The sequence below is a fragment of the Tympanuchus pallidicinctus genome, unplaced genomic scaffold, assembly GCF_026119805.1.
Source record: "Tympanuchus pallidicinctus isolate F22 unplaced genomic scaffold, pur_lepc_1.0 scaffold4, whole genome shotgun sequence".
In the NCBI taxonomy this organism is placed as follows: Eukaryota; Metazoa; Chordata; class Aves; order Galliformes; family Phasianidae; genus Tympanuchus; species Tympanuchus pallidicinctus.
In genome coordinates this window covers 28461077-28476740 of record NW_026294758.1, presented here as the reverse complement: position 1 = coordinate 28476740, position 15664 = coordinate 28461077, and the positions used below count along the sequence as shown (strand labels likewise).

At 35.3% G+C, this 15664-nt stretch overlaps 1 protein-coding gene across 16 annotated transcripts in view; it reads left to right on the top strand.

Annotated features, from left to right (window-relative positions):
- The window catches only part of PPIP5K2 (diphosphoinositol pentakisphosphate kinase 2), a 53257-nt gene that overhangs the window by 23925 nt on the left and 13668 nt on the right, over positions 1-15664 (top strand). For 15 of the 16 annotated variants that reach the window (XR_008210529.1, XM_052700964.1, XM_052700967.1 and 12 more), the window contains 13 exons: positions 181-256; positions 346-455; positions 1432-1517; positions 2159-2284; positions 2393-2514; positions 5321-5503; positions 7115-7256; positions 8335-8558; positions 10746-10873; positions 11060-11174; positions 12480-12587; positions 12673-12789; positions 13483-13656. Coding sequence is in view for 15 of the 16 variants with exons in the window: in XM_052700964.1 (XP_052556924.1) it covers positions 181-256; positions 346-455; positions 1432-1517; positions 2159-2284; positions 2393-2514; positions 5321-5503; positions 7115-7256; positions 8335-8558; positions 10746-10873; positions 11060-11174; positions 12480-12587; positions 12673-12789; positions 13483-13656 (1711 nt within the window). In the remaining variant the exon portion in view is untranslated. Of the gene's footprint in view, positions 1-180; positions 261-345; positions 456-1431; positions 1518-2158; positions 2285-2392; positions 2515-5320; positions 5504-7114; positions 7257-8334; positions 8559-10745; positions 10874-11059; positions 11175-12479; positions 12588-12672; positions 12790-13482; positions 13657-15664 lie in introns of all 16 variants that reach the window. The other variant, XM_052700963.1, reaches the window with a different exon arrangement.

Sequence of the window (15664 nt, the reverse complement as noted above, 5' to 3'; positions counted from 1 at the left end):
GTATTGAGGACTTTCTTGAGAAATGAGATTTGAATAAAAGATCACTTGAGCTGTTCAAATTTGAATATGCTTTTCAAATAATGCGAAGCTACTAATCTCAGGCCATTTAAGGTTTAAAAGCTATGTGTTTGACAAATATTTTAGGTTATTAAATGCTTATGTATGTTCTTTCTCCTAAAGATTTTTTGATCTCTTTGAAAAATGTGATGGATATAAATCTGGAAAACTAAAACTGAAAAAACCAAAACAGCTGCAGGCAAGTTTGTCTCTATTTTCTTGCTCTAGTGTTTTATGACAAATAGAAAATAATCTGTCTTAAATTAGTCCTTTGTTTGCTTTCTTTAGGAAGTGCTTGATATAGCAAGGCAACTCCTTGTGGAACTTGGGCAGAACAATGATTCTGAAATTGAGGAAAGTAAAGCAAAACTTGAACAGTTAAAGACTGTGTTAGAAATGTAAGTATGTATTTGCAGTCTTCATAGCAACAAAGACATATCTGTTATTTTGACCTGTTTGACCAGTTACAACTCAGCAGCAATGATTATCAACTATGTAATGTTCATGGGTCTTCAGAGAACAAGAAAGGATGTCCTGTTTGACTTTTTGAAGGAGACTGAGCCCTCTCTGTGTTTTCTCATTATCTTTTTAATGGAACTTACTGTTCAATCCATCACGTATCTCAGTGTGCTTTCTACTTGAAAGAGGTTATGTTTTTTGTTTTGGTTTGTTTTTTTGCATGCTTGAGTACTTGAGTGTAGGGTTTGCCTCTTAGCTGTGTGTGGTGTAATGAAGTTTCTTGGAGCCTGTAGGCTCTAAGACTTTCACTGTCTTCAACAAAGTGTACAAACTGAGGATTCCAAAAAATAAAGCTTTGCATATGAAGCCTGAAGTATTTAATAGAAGGAAATAAAGGCTTCAAGGTTTGTTAATATTCTGGGGTCTCAAGACACAGTGGAAGATAACTTTAACTTTTAGAAATCGGGACAAATAGAATTAATTATTCTTGTAATTTATGAAGATTACTTAAAATACTGAGTTTTACTTGAGAACTTTTCTGGCTGGTGAGTGGCCATACACACTGCCAGATCAGATTCTGTGTACTTATGGCTAACATAGTTGTAAATTGCTCATGCAGTCTGCAAATGCATAGGCAGTTTTATTTTCACTTCTATACTTGGTATGCTGAAAATAAGTAGTGTATGATAACATTTGGAAATGTTTCATCATGTAAGGTTTATTAGGTATGTAGTTTCATGTGCTTCATGAATAAGGCTTAATTTAAGATTGCACTGCGAAATGGTGGTCAAATGCTCAAATGAATGGCCCGTGTAGATTTATTACTGTTTCAAGAGCACAGCAGCTTTGAGTTTGTACAGGAGAATAGTTTTTTTTTCTCATTTCCTTTCTCATTTCACCCTGTTTCTTCTTCAGGTATGGGCATTTTTCAGGCATAAACCGCAAAGTTCAATTAACGTATCTTCCTCATGGCTGCCCAAAGACTTCCAGTGAAGAGGAAGGTGTAGTATTACTTTAGTGTATATTCACTTAAGAGCATATGCATTTACATATACTAGTGGTATAATGTCTTGATATTAAGAAGAAGCAGTATGTTGATTTGAATGAATGTTTGTGCTGATGGCAAACACTCAGCAGTCTCTAACCCTACTGAATCATACACCTAAAATTATGTAGTAAATTTACATTACAACACTGTTTTTGTTTGTAACGGAAAACGGGGAAGGTGCTTCAGTTATTCACCACAGATGGAGTACTGGGAGAAAGATGAGAAAATCCTGCTTATTATTTACTGCTGTCTTTAAAATTTTTTGAGCTCCTTCTGATCGTTGTTCCACAGTCATTAACTGAAATAAGCAAGCTGGAGTATTTAAAATCTTTTTTGACTCAGTATTTGTTTTAGGTTTCTTACTCAGTATTTTTCATTTATTTTTTCTATGTAATGCGATTATTTCAGGTTTCTCTGTTAAGTGCCATTTTAGTTCTGTGGTTCAGTATCTTCTTAGTGTTAGAAAGCTAGTAAGGATTCCTATTGTTAAAGAGGCTCTTTACTAGCCTTCATAGTTCCAGTATTTTTGTTTATGTGCAAAAAAAAATTTACAATATACTTCTCTACTAAACTCCTCTCTGTGTGTTTAATTAGATAACAGAAGAAATGAACCATCCCTCCTACTGGTTCTAAAATGGGGAGGAGAACTGACCCCTGCAGGCAGGGTTCAAGCAGAGGAGCTTGGAAGGGCATTCAGGTGTATGTATCCAGGTGGACAAGGTAAAAAAATAAAAACAAAAAAAATAAAAAATGTGCTGAATGGCATAAATCCCTTTTGAAGATAATAAAGTGCAAAATGAGAATCTGAGAAAAATGTCTGTTTGTTAGGAGATTATGCTGGATTTCCTGGCTGTGGTTTACTTAGATTACATAGCACTTACCGACACGATCTCAAAATCTATGCTTCTGATGAGGGAAGAGTTCAGATGACTGCAGCAGCTTTTGCAAAGGTACTGTGTCAATCATAAAAGGTACTGTGTCAATTATAAAATTCTGAAATTTTCTAGCTTATTACTTCTAAAAATGTATGGAGACTTATTATTATAAACACAGAGGCTATGTGTTTGGTTTTTTTTTGTTTGTTTTTTTAAAAAAGTATTCTGAAAGATTATTTAGTAATATGCAGGAAAGTTTCCAGTTAATGTGCCATGCTTTGAAGTTCTTTGAGCCATTGCAGTCGGGTTTTCATTGCACAGTCATAGTACTATGCCATAATTCTTTTGCAGTAAACAAAAAACGAAACAGAGAAACATTTTTTGTTTGCATCTTTCTTATTTCTTTAGGGCTTACTTTCTGAAATATTCAGGAAATTTGTCAGATTTCTTTGACAAATTGTATGTGTGATGGGTAAGAACTAAGACATTATAACTGAGTTAATACATTAATTTTCCCTGAGCAAAAAATTTTCAATTGATTCAGTGCACTGAACCAGAAGATCTGGGTTTTTTCATAGAAACCATCTTTCTCTTATTGGCTAATAACCCTACAGAGAAAGCTTTTGAAGCTATCAGAAATATGGAATTAATAAACTACTTTGAAAATATTTAAATGAGAAATTGTTGAAACTAAAGATTAATTTGATTTGGGTTTTGTTATTGTTGTTTTTGTATGTGTGTGTTTGTTTCTACCAGTTGAAATAATTTATGTAAAAGGATACTTTTTAATTTTTAAGCTCAGAATTTCCTACCTCTCCAGAGTTTGTAAAAGTGTTCTTTTACCCCTCTTCATACTAGGCAAATTCCTTTTTTGCTCCTCTTCCCAAGTAGCTTTTTTCATGTATAATACTTCCATTATTAATAATTTTGCTTCCTTCTTGCAGTGATACAAATCTTGAATCATTCGAGAGAACTCAGAGAAAGTGCTACTGTGAATGATTTTCATAAATACAGAGTGATAAGAGTGAGTTAGGTGAGAGGGAGCCTCTGTAGGTCATGTAGTTCAGCTTCAGACAGCACAAGGCTAGCCTGAATGAGGTAGCCTTCAACTGTATCCAGTCAAGTTCTGAGCATCTACAGGAATGAAGATTCCACAGCCTCTCAAGTTTTTAATTACATCCTTCATTCTCAGGTAGTTTCTCTATTTCTTCTAGGTAGCCTGTCCCTGCCTGTATTCCTTTTTAATCCATGCTGACTTTCTACATGACTTTCCATATCTCAGGTTGGACTGCTTTTGTATTTTGAGGATTTTAAGGGACAGCTTTTCTGTGCACCTTTGCCCTTTGGGACACTCTTCCCCAGGATTTGCATGAAAAGCTTAAATATAATCATTTGCAGAGGCCCTGATACAATTATTTGTTGTCTTCTCTAAGAATTTGTCACAATATCATGGTTTCTATTGCCAAGGCTGCCGCTGACCTTCACTTTCCTGACTTTCTGAGAAACAGCTCCAGGAAAATGTCTCAGCTAGATAGTTAATCAGTATCCTTTGCCATGGAATTGTCCTGGATGTTCTTCAGACATCTGGGATTCTTGTCACATGCAATATTGCTCATGCATTAGGTATCCAGAATTAAGTATTAAAAAAGGTATGAAATCAGGAGACATTCTTAGCTTTAGTTGGGTGGTCTGTAGCAGAGGCCTGCCTTGATATTACCGTTTATCTGTTCTTTCTGAACTGACTTATAACTGGTTTGAAAGCAAAAATCTCAGTGGTCAAGTCACTTCTTTATATAGAATCCAGCTCTTCCTCCATGCCTTCCTGTAATTGTAGCAAAGCTCCCCTCATGTGAACTATTCCGCCTGTCTCTGTGATCTTCGTAAAATTAAACCTTTGCAGTGTTCAGAATTTCTGTTCCCCTTTTTGTTTCCATGCTGTTTGTGCTGGTGCACAGGTATTTCATGTGGACAGCTATCTGTCCTGCTTTCTCCTCAATCAGCGGACTTGAGGGGAACACCAGTCCATTTCTGTACTTACCTCAGTACCCTTCTGTTGCCAGAGGAGTCACAAAAGTTTACTTTGAAAGTCTCCATCCACCTTTTGTTCAGCTATAGAATTTCATTGTCCTTCTACGCCACACAGGGCGCCTCTGCAAAGGCTTTGTGTGTGTCCTCTGTCTTCCCAGATCATACTCAGTCTCTTTCTATAGCTCCTTCATCTGGTTCTTTGGACCAGGGCATGTTGCCCACAAATTGGGTTGCTGTTGCACCGTGCACTCCCTTTTAACTGAGACCTGGACAGCCATGGCCTCCCAGAAGCACTCTTGGAGCTCACAATGGAGCTCACGCTGGGGATCACACTCTAAGGGCACATCACCATCACTGTTGCACCAACTGAAGCAATCCTACACACCAAGGCAGTGCTTTCATAGAATCTTGAACGGAATCACAGAACATCTTGAGTTGAAAGGGATCTTAAAGCTCATCAGGCTCCAACCTTTCTGCCAAAGCAGGGTTGCCAACTGCTAGATCAAGCAGTAGATCAGATTGCCCAGGGCCCCATCCAACCTGGCCTTAAACACCTTCAGGGACAAGGCATCCACAGCTGCTCTGGGCAACCTGTTCCAGCATTTCACCACACTCTCAATAAAGAACTTCCTCTGTTCTAATCTAAATCTCCCTTCTTTAGTTTAAAACCATTCCCCCTTGTCCTAACAAACCATTTGCCCTTGTCCTAATGGCTAATTCCCTGTATATCTAAGCTATAGGCAACTAATATAATTTTGAGTTTAAATTAGTTTTTTGAGTGTTTTTTATTTTTTATTTTTAAGGTACTGTTATTATCGCATGTTTGTTTGATTAATTACATTATCTGCTTCAGGGACTACTGGCCTTAGAGGGCGAGCTGACTCCTATTCTTGTCCAGATGGTAAAAAGTGCTAATATGAATGGTCTATTGGACAGTGACAGTGATTCTTTAAGCAGCTGTCAGCATCGTGTTAAAGCAAGGCTCCATGAAATTCTCCAGAGAGACAGAGAATTTACTGCTGATGACTACGATAAGGTTAGAACATAAGTAGTTTTCAGTTAAATGAAATAAATGGAGAAGTAAATACTTACATTAAAATAATGAGCAGTTGTTTTATGTATGTCCTCTGAAAAACCATGTATGTGTTTGCAAATAGTTTGGTCTGAGAAGGAAGCTGTAGCTATTGTGGTATTAGATATTCTGAGCTATTGAAATTTGACTAATCAGAATGGTTATGGTTAGAAACTTCAAAGTAGGAATATAATCGGTGGTAGGGACCATATTAGTAAATCTTTTTCACTGGCTTTTTTTGAATTATTCAAGATATAAAACTGTGTTTTTAGACTTTTTTTTTAGTCTTCACTTTGACCTTTTTAATAAGTTTGTGATACTGTATCCTACAAGGTGCTGCTATCCTACAAGGCTTTTTTTCTGACTATAAAAGCAAAAAAAAGGTAGAAAATCAGTAGAATAATTCCTTACCAGTGAAAGGAAATGTCTCATTATCATAATAACCTAATGCATAATGAAGTAGTTAATGTTGACATGGTATGATCTGCATGATTATTTCTAGTTTAAATGAAGGTACCTCAAATGTGGTCTCTGTGAGTTTTAGCTGATATTTTCTAAAATGCGTTGAGAGCAAATTATTGAAAAATAATTGTACTAGCTGTATGTATGCTCTTTGTGGACTTATTTAAGTGTGTAGATTAAAAGAATCCGTCAAATCATTGCCAGCAGTGGATTTTGCAGTACATGGAAAAAGTGAGAGGGTACAGGGTTTCAAATATTTGTTTTATTTTCCCATTTTTTGCTCTGTATATATAGTGGGATGTAAAAGAAGACTGAAACTATAGTGTGTTCTCCTTTAAGATAGTGACTAATGCTTGAATTTATAAAGCGATAATATCTTTTCTGTATTTTTCTTATTTTCTTTCTTTTTAACTTACCTGATTGCAGGTAAGTTAACAATTTGCTTTTGCTATTTTGTTATATTTTGCTCTCTCCATGCCAGGGTATTATTCCTATGGATATAACAGGGAGGTAGGAGCTGCTGTGAAGAAGATTTTGAGATACCTTTGTGCTTAAAAGAGTTTATTTTTTTCTGTGTTTGTGGGGGTATGTCCTATCCAAACAGAAAACTAAACCAGGAGGAATCAGCTTTTTTTCCAGGTGTTTTATTCTTCCTTCTACTCAGGCTAATAAAGGTACTGCATAGAACAATGTGGCTTTTATTGAGTTACATAGGTTAACTGTACTTTCTTATAAATCTTATTAGTTGAACAAAAGTTACAGAAAGTTGATAAGTATATACAGAATCAGAAGAATCCTTAGAATTTTCTTATAATTTTGTACATCTTAGAACAAAGTGGAGTTTTAGGAACTCTTGAAGCTGCTCTTGTTTACTGTATGAGAGTACTCATAATTTCTTGACATCTTTGAATCTCTAGCAAAACTTAGAACTTTTCAATATATTTTTGATTCTTAGTTTCTTTAAAGGAGTAGGTGATTGAAAAATGGTTTCAAAAATTAACAACCTGCATCAGTGTATTTCACCTGATACTTAGAATCTTTAGTACTTTCCATCTTATTTCCAGAGTTTGTTTTTTTTTAATCTAATCAGTGTGTGTTTATCTCAAATTGCAGCTTACACCATCTGGAAGCATCTCATTGATAAAATCAATGCAGGTTATTAAAAATCCTGTTAAGACATGTGACAAAGTCTACTCCTTGATCCAGAGCTTGACTTCTCAGATTAGGCAAAAAATGGAAGAACCAAAGTCTGCAGGTATTTGAACAGTTTTTTGTAGCTGTATGTAGTTTCTCTTGTTTGCATTTGAGAGAAAACTGCAATATAACCCTTCTGCAGTACAGTGGCTTTTAGCAGAACTTTTCAGCTATGGCATATGGATTTTTACAATCTGTTTCAATATGCATAATTTTACAGTAAAAAGCAGGAGGAACACTTGGTCATATTGCAGGTAAGAACTCTTTGTGGTATTCAGAAGTTCAGGCTAGTTGTCACATTTTTACAGAAATTCTTTACATAAAAATTTGTAACTCAGCAGTCCACAGAAGAAATAGGCAAAGCAGATGGTAAGAAAGCTAAGTTTTACAGGTATGCTTTTACATTTAAATATCTTTGCTTAAGATTTGCTACTCTCTGCAGATAATGCACAGAATTACTGCATAGAATTATGCTCAGTTTTAATGGTATTGAACCAGTGAAAAAGGAAAACTGAAGCTGGGAGCAACCACATTGCATTTTCTGCTTTAAGCTAAATATTTGAATATTTGTTATCTGGTATTCTTTGCAGTGCATTGCATACAAACAACTACTCTTCTGAGGTTGAACCCTGAAATTATATCACCTGTAGACAGTATCATTCGTTTTTGTCTGTTTGATCCAGTCTTCTGTCCTGCTAATGAGGATAGTCCATTCTTTCTGCCAGACTTTTATTGTTGAAGAGAGCAATAAATTGGATTTGTGTTCTGCTCTGAAAAAGAGATGTTGTCTTCTTCCTCTTCCTCTCTCTTGGAATTTTCTAATAGTGTGGTTTTATTTTAATCTTTTTTTTTAATAATTATTATTTTAATTATCATATGTTCTGTAGGACACTTTATTCTTTGTGTTGTAGCTTTTATTAAAGGCAAGTGGTACAGTACTACAGGGAACCATCTGCTGTCTTGATGTATCTAGATGATTTCAACAGTAAAATTAACCATATGCACATCTGTTCTCTCAGAAATAGTATAGTTATTTACTTTTACTCCTTTAAATATACAATTGTTTTCAATTATTATTATCATGTAATTAACCTTTTTTCTGTTATTTGGATACTCCTGATTACTTACTGTTTATCCAGATATTCAGCTGTACCACAGTGAAACACTAGAACTGATGCTGCGCAGGTGGGCCAAGCTGGAAAAAGACTTTAAAACAAAGAATGGAAGATATGATATTAGCAAAATTCCTGATATTTACGACTGTATAAAATACGATGTGCAGCACAATGGCTCCTTAAAATTAGAAAACACAATGGAATTATACAGACTTTCAAAAGCTTTAGCTGACATTGTGATTCCTCAGGTAAACATTTTCAGTTATGAAATAGAATACTTTATCATCTTTTAACAGACTGTAAGATGTAGGACTTTTCTATTAAAAGCCCCTATAACTTCACCTTTTATTTTCTGATCACAATAAGATTATTTTGTGTAAGAAAAATTTTGATTCATAATTCACTGAAATGTGGTAAGAGTGATTTCTTCCGGCAACTTAAGCTGTGAACATGTCTGCCTCCTCTTCTACAGTTTATTAAAGTGATGTGGTTCATCTCAAACATTCTTCATGGATGTAAGCAGAGCCCGTGTGGACAACTATGTACTCTTAAATCACATTTAATTTAATTCTTGCTCTTTTCACAACTTTGTTTTCTGCACAATTTTTATTTTCTGGGCTTTCTGCAACTGACATTGAATCCTATTCTATCTAATTTTAATTTACTTAAACAAGTTACATTTAGAAAGACCTTTCTGCTACTTCAAAATACTATCACTCCCTGATAAAAATGTACACTTTAAATTTCACAGAATTGAAGGACAGATGTACTAGTTAAACTTCTCAGTACTGCAGTCTGTTAAATTCAGATTAGTGCTAAATGCTGTAGACTACAGGAAATGAAATTGTATTGTAGTGTAGGACAGAACATGCAAAAGCTGTCCAGAAGTGTCCTTGAAATTATATAGTGCTGTAACAGGGAGGTATTACTCATTTTCTGCAGCAAGTGAGGGAGCTTCTTTTCATGCCCATTTCTCAAACTGTCTGGCAGCAGGGAGGATGAAAAGAGCAATAATTCTAAGTGTACTGTGTGTATTATGTGGGTCTGCTAAGCTTAAGTTTGAATAGAGTATGAGGGAAGAGTAAATAAAAATAAAAGGAAGGAAGAAAATAAAAGAAAGCTTGTAAACATGCATAATTCTTATGGAAAAGCGCTTACACTGCTTTCTGGTGAAACCAAAAGATCCATGAAAATGATGCAAGCACTTTCATACCATTTGTGGCACAGACTGAGAAGCTTCTCAAATATGTTGTTTTTTACCATTGTAAAAACCGTAACAGATACTGTATGTTCCAGTTGTGTTTAACTGCCATTTTAGTGCTATTTGAGGTGAATAGGAGATCCTCTGTGGGGTATGTTAACTCAGACTAAAGTAGACATCAAATAAGTAATGTGCCTGTCTTCACTAACTGGGAAAAAAATAGCTAATTGAAATGAAACCCACCATACCTGTCTAAATCTGTATGGGAGAAAGAATAATCTTTTTTTGATCATACCAGGCAGGAAATCCACTTTTGTGGATGAAGAAGTGTTTCTCTGTTTTATCTCAAATAGGAGAAAGGAAAACCTCTTCTAACTTAAAAGTGGGTCAGATGTAATAAAGATATTAAACAGAATTGTTTAACTGTTTGCAATCAGAACAATAGTAGGTAGCTAACTGAATAACTGCATACTGGTTAGAGGCTGACCTGCTAGCAAGGAGATCTGCAGAGAAGCATCTGGAGGTGCTGCTGGACAACTGGCTGATGCCCTTGTGGCCAAGAAGGCTAATGGTATTCTGAGGTGGATTAAAAAGAGTGTGGCTGACAGCTTGAGGGAGGTGATCTTCACCCTCTGATCTGCCTTAGTGAAGCCATATCTGAAGTACTGCATCTTGTCCTGGTCTCTTCAGTCCAAGAAAGAAGGGAACTTCTTTAAAAAAAAAAAAAAAATGTCCAGAGGAGGGCCACAAAGATGATTAAGGGTCTGGAGCATCTCCCTTCTGAGAAGAGGCTGAGAGGGCTGTTCAACTTGGAGAAGTCTCAGAGGGAATCTCTTTGCTGTTTATAAATATTTAAAGTGCAGATGTTGAGTGGATGGAGCTAGGCTCTTCACAGTGGTGCCCAACAACAGGGCAAGGTGCAATGGACAAAATGTGGACACAGACTGATATTCCATCTGAAAATGAAGAAAAACCTCTTTATTATGAGGGTGACAGAGCACTGGAACAGGCTGCCCATAGAGGTCGTGGAGTCTTCCTCTGGAGATAATCAAAACTCAGTGGCACTTTACTGTGCAAGGAAACCTGCTTTTAGCAGGAGGTTAGACTAGATGATCTCCAGAGATCCCATCCAACCCCATAATTCAGTGATTCTGTGATTTTATTATACAAGCCTTGTCTTAGAATGTATGTTAATCTTGAACTGGATTTTAAGACTTTTTTTTCCCTAATATAGGAATATGGTATTTCTAAGGCTGAGAAACTAGAGATTGCCAAAGGTTATTGCACTCCTCTAGTTAGAAAAATCCGTTCTGACCTTCAGAGAACTCAAGATGATGATACTGTAAATAAGCTTCACCCTCTGTAAGTCTTCTAATATTTTATATGATTATGTTAATCCTTATAAGACTTACTCCGTACCTTCTGTACTTGAAATATCTTACTGCTTCAGAGTAATTTAAAATATATGATTCATTAATTAGTTGATGGCTAATTCTAGAACAGCCACATGTCATTATGGTCTAATAAGACTTTTTTTTTTCTTTTAAGTTACTCCAGGGGTGTTATGTCCCCTGAACGCCATGTTCGTACACGACTGTATTTCACCAGCGAAAGTCATGTTCATTCCCTGCTATCCACCCTTCGTTATGGTGCCTTATGTGATGTAAGTTGAACACTTTTTCTGTGAAAACTGTGATATTTTTCTGTGATATTTTAAGAAAAAAACAAAATAACCTGCTTTTACTAAAACTGTATTATGTGAAAGCTTAATTTTTCCAAGTGTCTTTGAAGATTATTACACTTTTTGAAACATTGGATTTCTTTGAAATATGGCCCTGCATATATACTGACTCCTAATGTGATAATTTGTTGGAAAAGAACACGCTCTTTTAAATTAGTGCTGGGTTGCACTGGCTTATTCAGTTATACAGCTGATACTGTGGTCTCAAAAGGGTTTGCAAAGGACAGATAACTCATTTCTTTGTCTTCTGTTGTCACCTTTCCAACTCTTTTTCCTTCAAATTGCAGTTCAGATGTCTCTGAATTCATTTTTTGGATTGGCTTGTTTTTGTGATTGTCATATTTTCAAGACCTTTCTGCCTGCCACTGTTGCATAGTATTTTAAAGGATATGCTTTATTTTCCATCTGATTGGTTTGGAAACCAAAGCCTTTTAAAATAAATAAATAAATAAAATAAAAAAAAACCCAACTTTCAGGTTCACCAGTTGCCCAGATAAGCTCATGGAGAGGACAAATGTAGCACCACAGGGCCTATACAACTGATTCTAAGTTTGATGTAAATTTAAATCTATTTTTTGTAGTGGCTGTATTGGCATACTTTCTGCTGGTAACAGATTAGTAAACTCATTGGTTAAACTCATAAACCCCTGTGGTGTGCCGTAGGGGATACACATGTACTTTTAAGCTTATAAACTTTTTAGTTTCCTTTAAAATAAATTACTAAGTGTAGCAGTTCTTCATTATTCATGAACATGTTTTTAGAACATGAAAAAGATGAATATTCATATTAAATAATTCAGAATGAGATGATTATTTTTCTTTTGTATTTTGGAAGCCTTCTCTATCTGCTTAACTGCCAGAGAGATATACCTAGAAATATTTCCTACAATATGCCCACACTATTTGAAGGGGATTTTATTGCAAAATCAAAAACTCCAACCAGAAAAATGTCAATGGTACTTCTGTTTACAAAGCATTCAACATTATTAACAAAATAGCCAGAAAGGTACTCTGAGATAAATCTACTTTTTATTCATTTTATGCATATTTTTACTTCACTTTTTTCTAGATGTATCTCTAGTTTTTCATTAGCTGTAGTAAAGCTTCATACTTCTGCTGTTAATATAAAAACCATCTAAAGGGGTGAAAATGGAAATCATCAGTCTTTCTAAAGAAAATTGCTGGCTTTGATTTGTCAAGATTCTAATATTTTTTTCTGTTCATAAGGAAACAAAAGATGAACAGTGGAAACGAGCTATGGATTACTTAAATGTTGTCAATGAACTCAATTACATGACACAGATTGTTATCATGCTCTATGAGGATCCAAATAAGGTATTTGAAATGTATGAATGCCTTCAGAAATGAGTAGTGCTAAGCCTACATATTAAAGTGTAAACCTATTTATCATTTTCTTCAGGAACTTTCTTCGGAAGAACGTTTTCATGTAGAGCTGCACTTTAGTCCAGGAGCCAAAGGCTGTGAGGAAGATAAAAATTTACCATCTGGATATGGATACAGACCTGCCTCCCGAGAGGTAATAATTAGGCCTTTATTTCAAGCAAAAGTTAGATTTTCTGAATGCAGAAAACAAATAGTGGAAATTTTTAGGTTAAAAATACAAGTGTGATTTTCTTTTTGGTCCACTTTAAATGGACACAGATAATTTAAGCCTCCTGTGGCTTTGCCAGTCTGAACTAGGAATACAAAGTACTCTATAAGAAAGGTGGTAGCAATGCTAGTGTCAGATCAATGATATTCTGGCAACTGAAAGAAACATTCAAGAAAATAAGGTAGTTTAGCGTGCTTATAAATACAGATTATTGGGGAGTGCTTAATATTTTCGAGGTTGTATGTATAGGTGTGTGGACTTACCACATGATTTCTGAGAACTGAATGAAAGCAAGGCGGGAATTCAAATATTGACTTACAGGGCTAGAATTTGACCACCGTGGAAACAGAAAATTGAAGTGGGATATGTTGGCTGAATGGTTTGACTAATTAGAAACCCACTGTACAGACAGTGGTTAGTTAGGAGCAAATATACATGGGTTATTAAAGTCTATAACAATATTTATTTTATAACTAGTTGTGCGGTAATATGTGATTTATTTGCATCTTTAAAATCAGCTTGTGTTGTGTTTTTCTAGAAGGTTAATTTAGTAACCACTTCTGTCTACATGATACAAGGTGTGCAGCTAAATTGGAAAGAATTATGTATTGTTTATAGAATGAAGGCTCGAAGAAAACCTCACATAGAAATGATAGTGATGAGGAGGCACATACTTCTAAAAGGGATGAAACAGATCGGTCAGTAGTGATGTTCAAGCCAATGGTATCAGACCCAATTCATATACACAGAAAGTCACCCCTTCCGAGATCCAGGATGATTGGTTCTGTTGAAGTAAGTGTTTATGTTTTGGAGAATATCTTTCACAGAAGTTAACTTCTGTTTTTCTTAACAAATTGATAACAAGGGTAATTCTGTTTTCAGTTACACGTAATGTTAAATATGGTGTTCCTCAATAGCAGTAATTTGCCTGAAGGATTTTGTTTTTATGAATGATTATTTTTCCATGAAAGACTTATGTCCTCTTTTCTTTTCAAGCCATATTAGAAAAAAATCCATATTTGAAGATGTGTTTAGGTTGAAAAAGTCTTCATCTTCAAACTAACTTGTATTGTTTTTGTATTCATCCTTACAAGACATCTGGTACTGGGAATTGAGAAAACCTTCAGGGTGATCTTGCAGAGAGGGAACAGAGGGATTGGTGGGGTTTGGGTTGGGGGGGAGGAGGAAGGAGAGGAGAGAGAAAATGTCTTCAGCTGTATTTGTTTTCATGTGGAGTGGAAGTGACTCCACTTGTGCAGCATTTGCATTTGAAGGTAAGAGAATAAACTGTAAGTGGTTTTTTTGTTATTGTTGTTGTTTTTAATGGATGGGGTTTGCATTTCATGAATTCTTTAGATAACAGCTTGAACAGTCTAGTCTCCTGCCTTGAAGGCCATGACATCTAGGTGTGCTTCACGGATATGGCTTTAATGTCACAGAGGTGGGGAATGCATAGCATTGTCACTGACACCACTTGCGCGATTGAGTGGCAAAGCTTCAGTTGGTGCATAGCGGCACTTCTGGGACTTTAATGCTAGAAGCAGACTAACAGCTTCTTATTGCCTCATTTTTAGTTGCTTAAAGCCATCAGAACTTAAGATTCACACCAAAACCTTTTCCTTTCATGTTTGTATTGGGAATGGACTGTTTGTATGCGCTGCAAGTATTACAGAAGTAAGATTTGCAAGTTATTAGTTGGTTATTAGTAGCACAGAGAGAAAAAGGTGCATGGTTTCCTCCTGTAAGGATATCTGTATAACTTCATGTGACTTTCATAAATTAACAAAGATAATAAATGTGAATGTCTTACATTTCCTACTTCCGAGTTTTATCATAAACAAATGCTCACAACATCAGTATTTTAGATTTTTAAATGCTGTTTTCAGTGTGATCATGCAAGCTCCCCTCCTAGTTATGAGTTCATATACACAAAATTTTTTAGACTATGTACTTCGAACCTTTAACCTTTTTGATTTTTGTGAATATAGAAGTTACTTTCAAAAGATATCAATAACATGAATTGCTAAATTTTGACTGTGTGAGTAACAGATGTCTGGATACTGGATAGAACATGTTCCAGCTTTCAGTGATTGTCTATTAGCTGGAATATTCAAAGAAGACGTATACTGTGAGGGTTGGTTTTTTGTTTGTTTTTTTTTTATAAGGAAGTTGAAAGTTTGATCTGGCCCACTGAAATCTGCAAAACCAGTATTTGGAATATTTATACCAAATGGTGTTTTTCAAGTGTTTTAAAAAAGTGATTTTACTGAACCTTAAACTGCAACTGCCTTGAACTTTTTTTTTTTTTTTTTTTTTTTTTAAGGCAATTCTCTTTTCCTTTATATCCGTTAATTTGAAAGGACACTGTCAGGTGTTAGATGGAAGTTTAAATCTGGGACATATTCAGCCATATTCCTAAAAATATTTCAACTGTGATTGAATAATGAAAAAAGAGTTCTAGGATTGAAATCAGAAAGTAAGGCTCATCAGTGTTTGAGATCAAAATCTCAATTGCCAAAATTGTTGTTCACTAATGATATGTGTTATTTTTGGGCTTGTGGGACTCAGCCTGATGCTGTCTTCTCTTTAAGTCTTACAGCTGTCTAGCTTCAGATAATGTTTAGATGGTATTTGGGACTGGAAATCTGCTAAAAGTCAGGCTGTATTGCCTACCAGCCAGTTAGAAAGTCTCAAAGGCAGTTATAAAAATTGGTCTATTAGATAAGACTATACATAAACTAGAAATGAAAACTCGTAATTAAATAGGCAAGCTCGATGTATTTAGATGAGAAAAACTTTT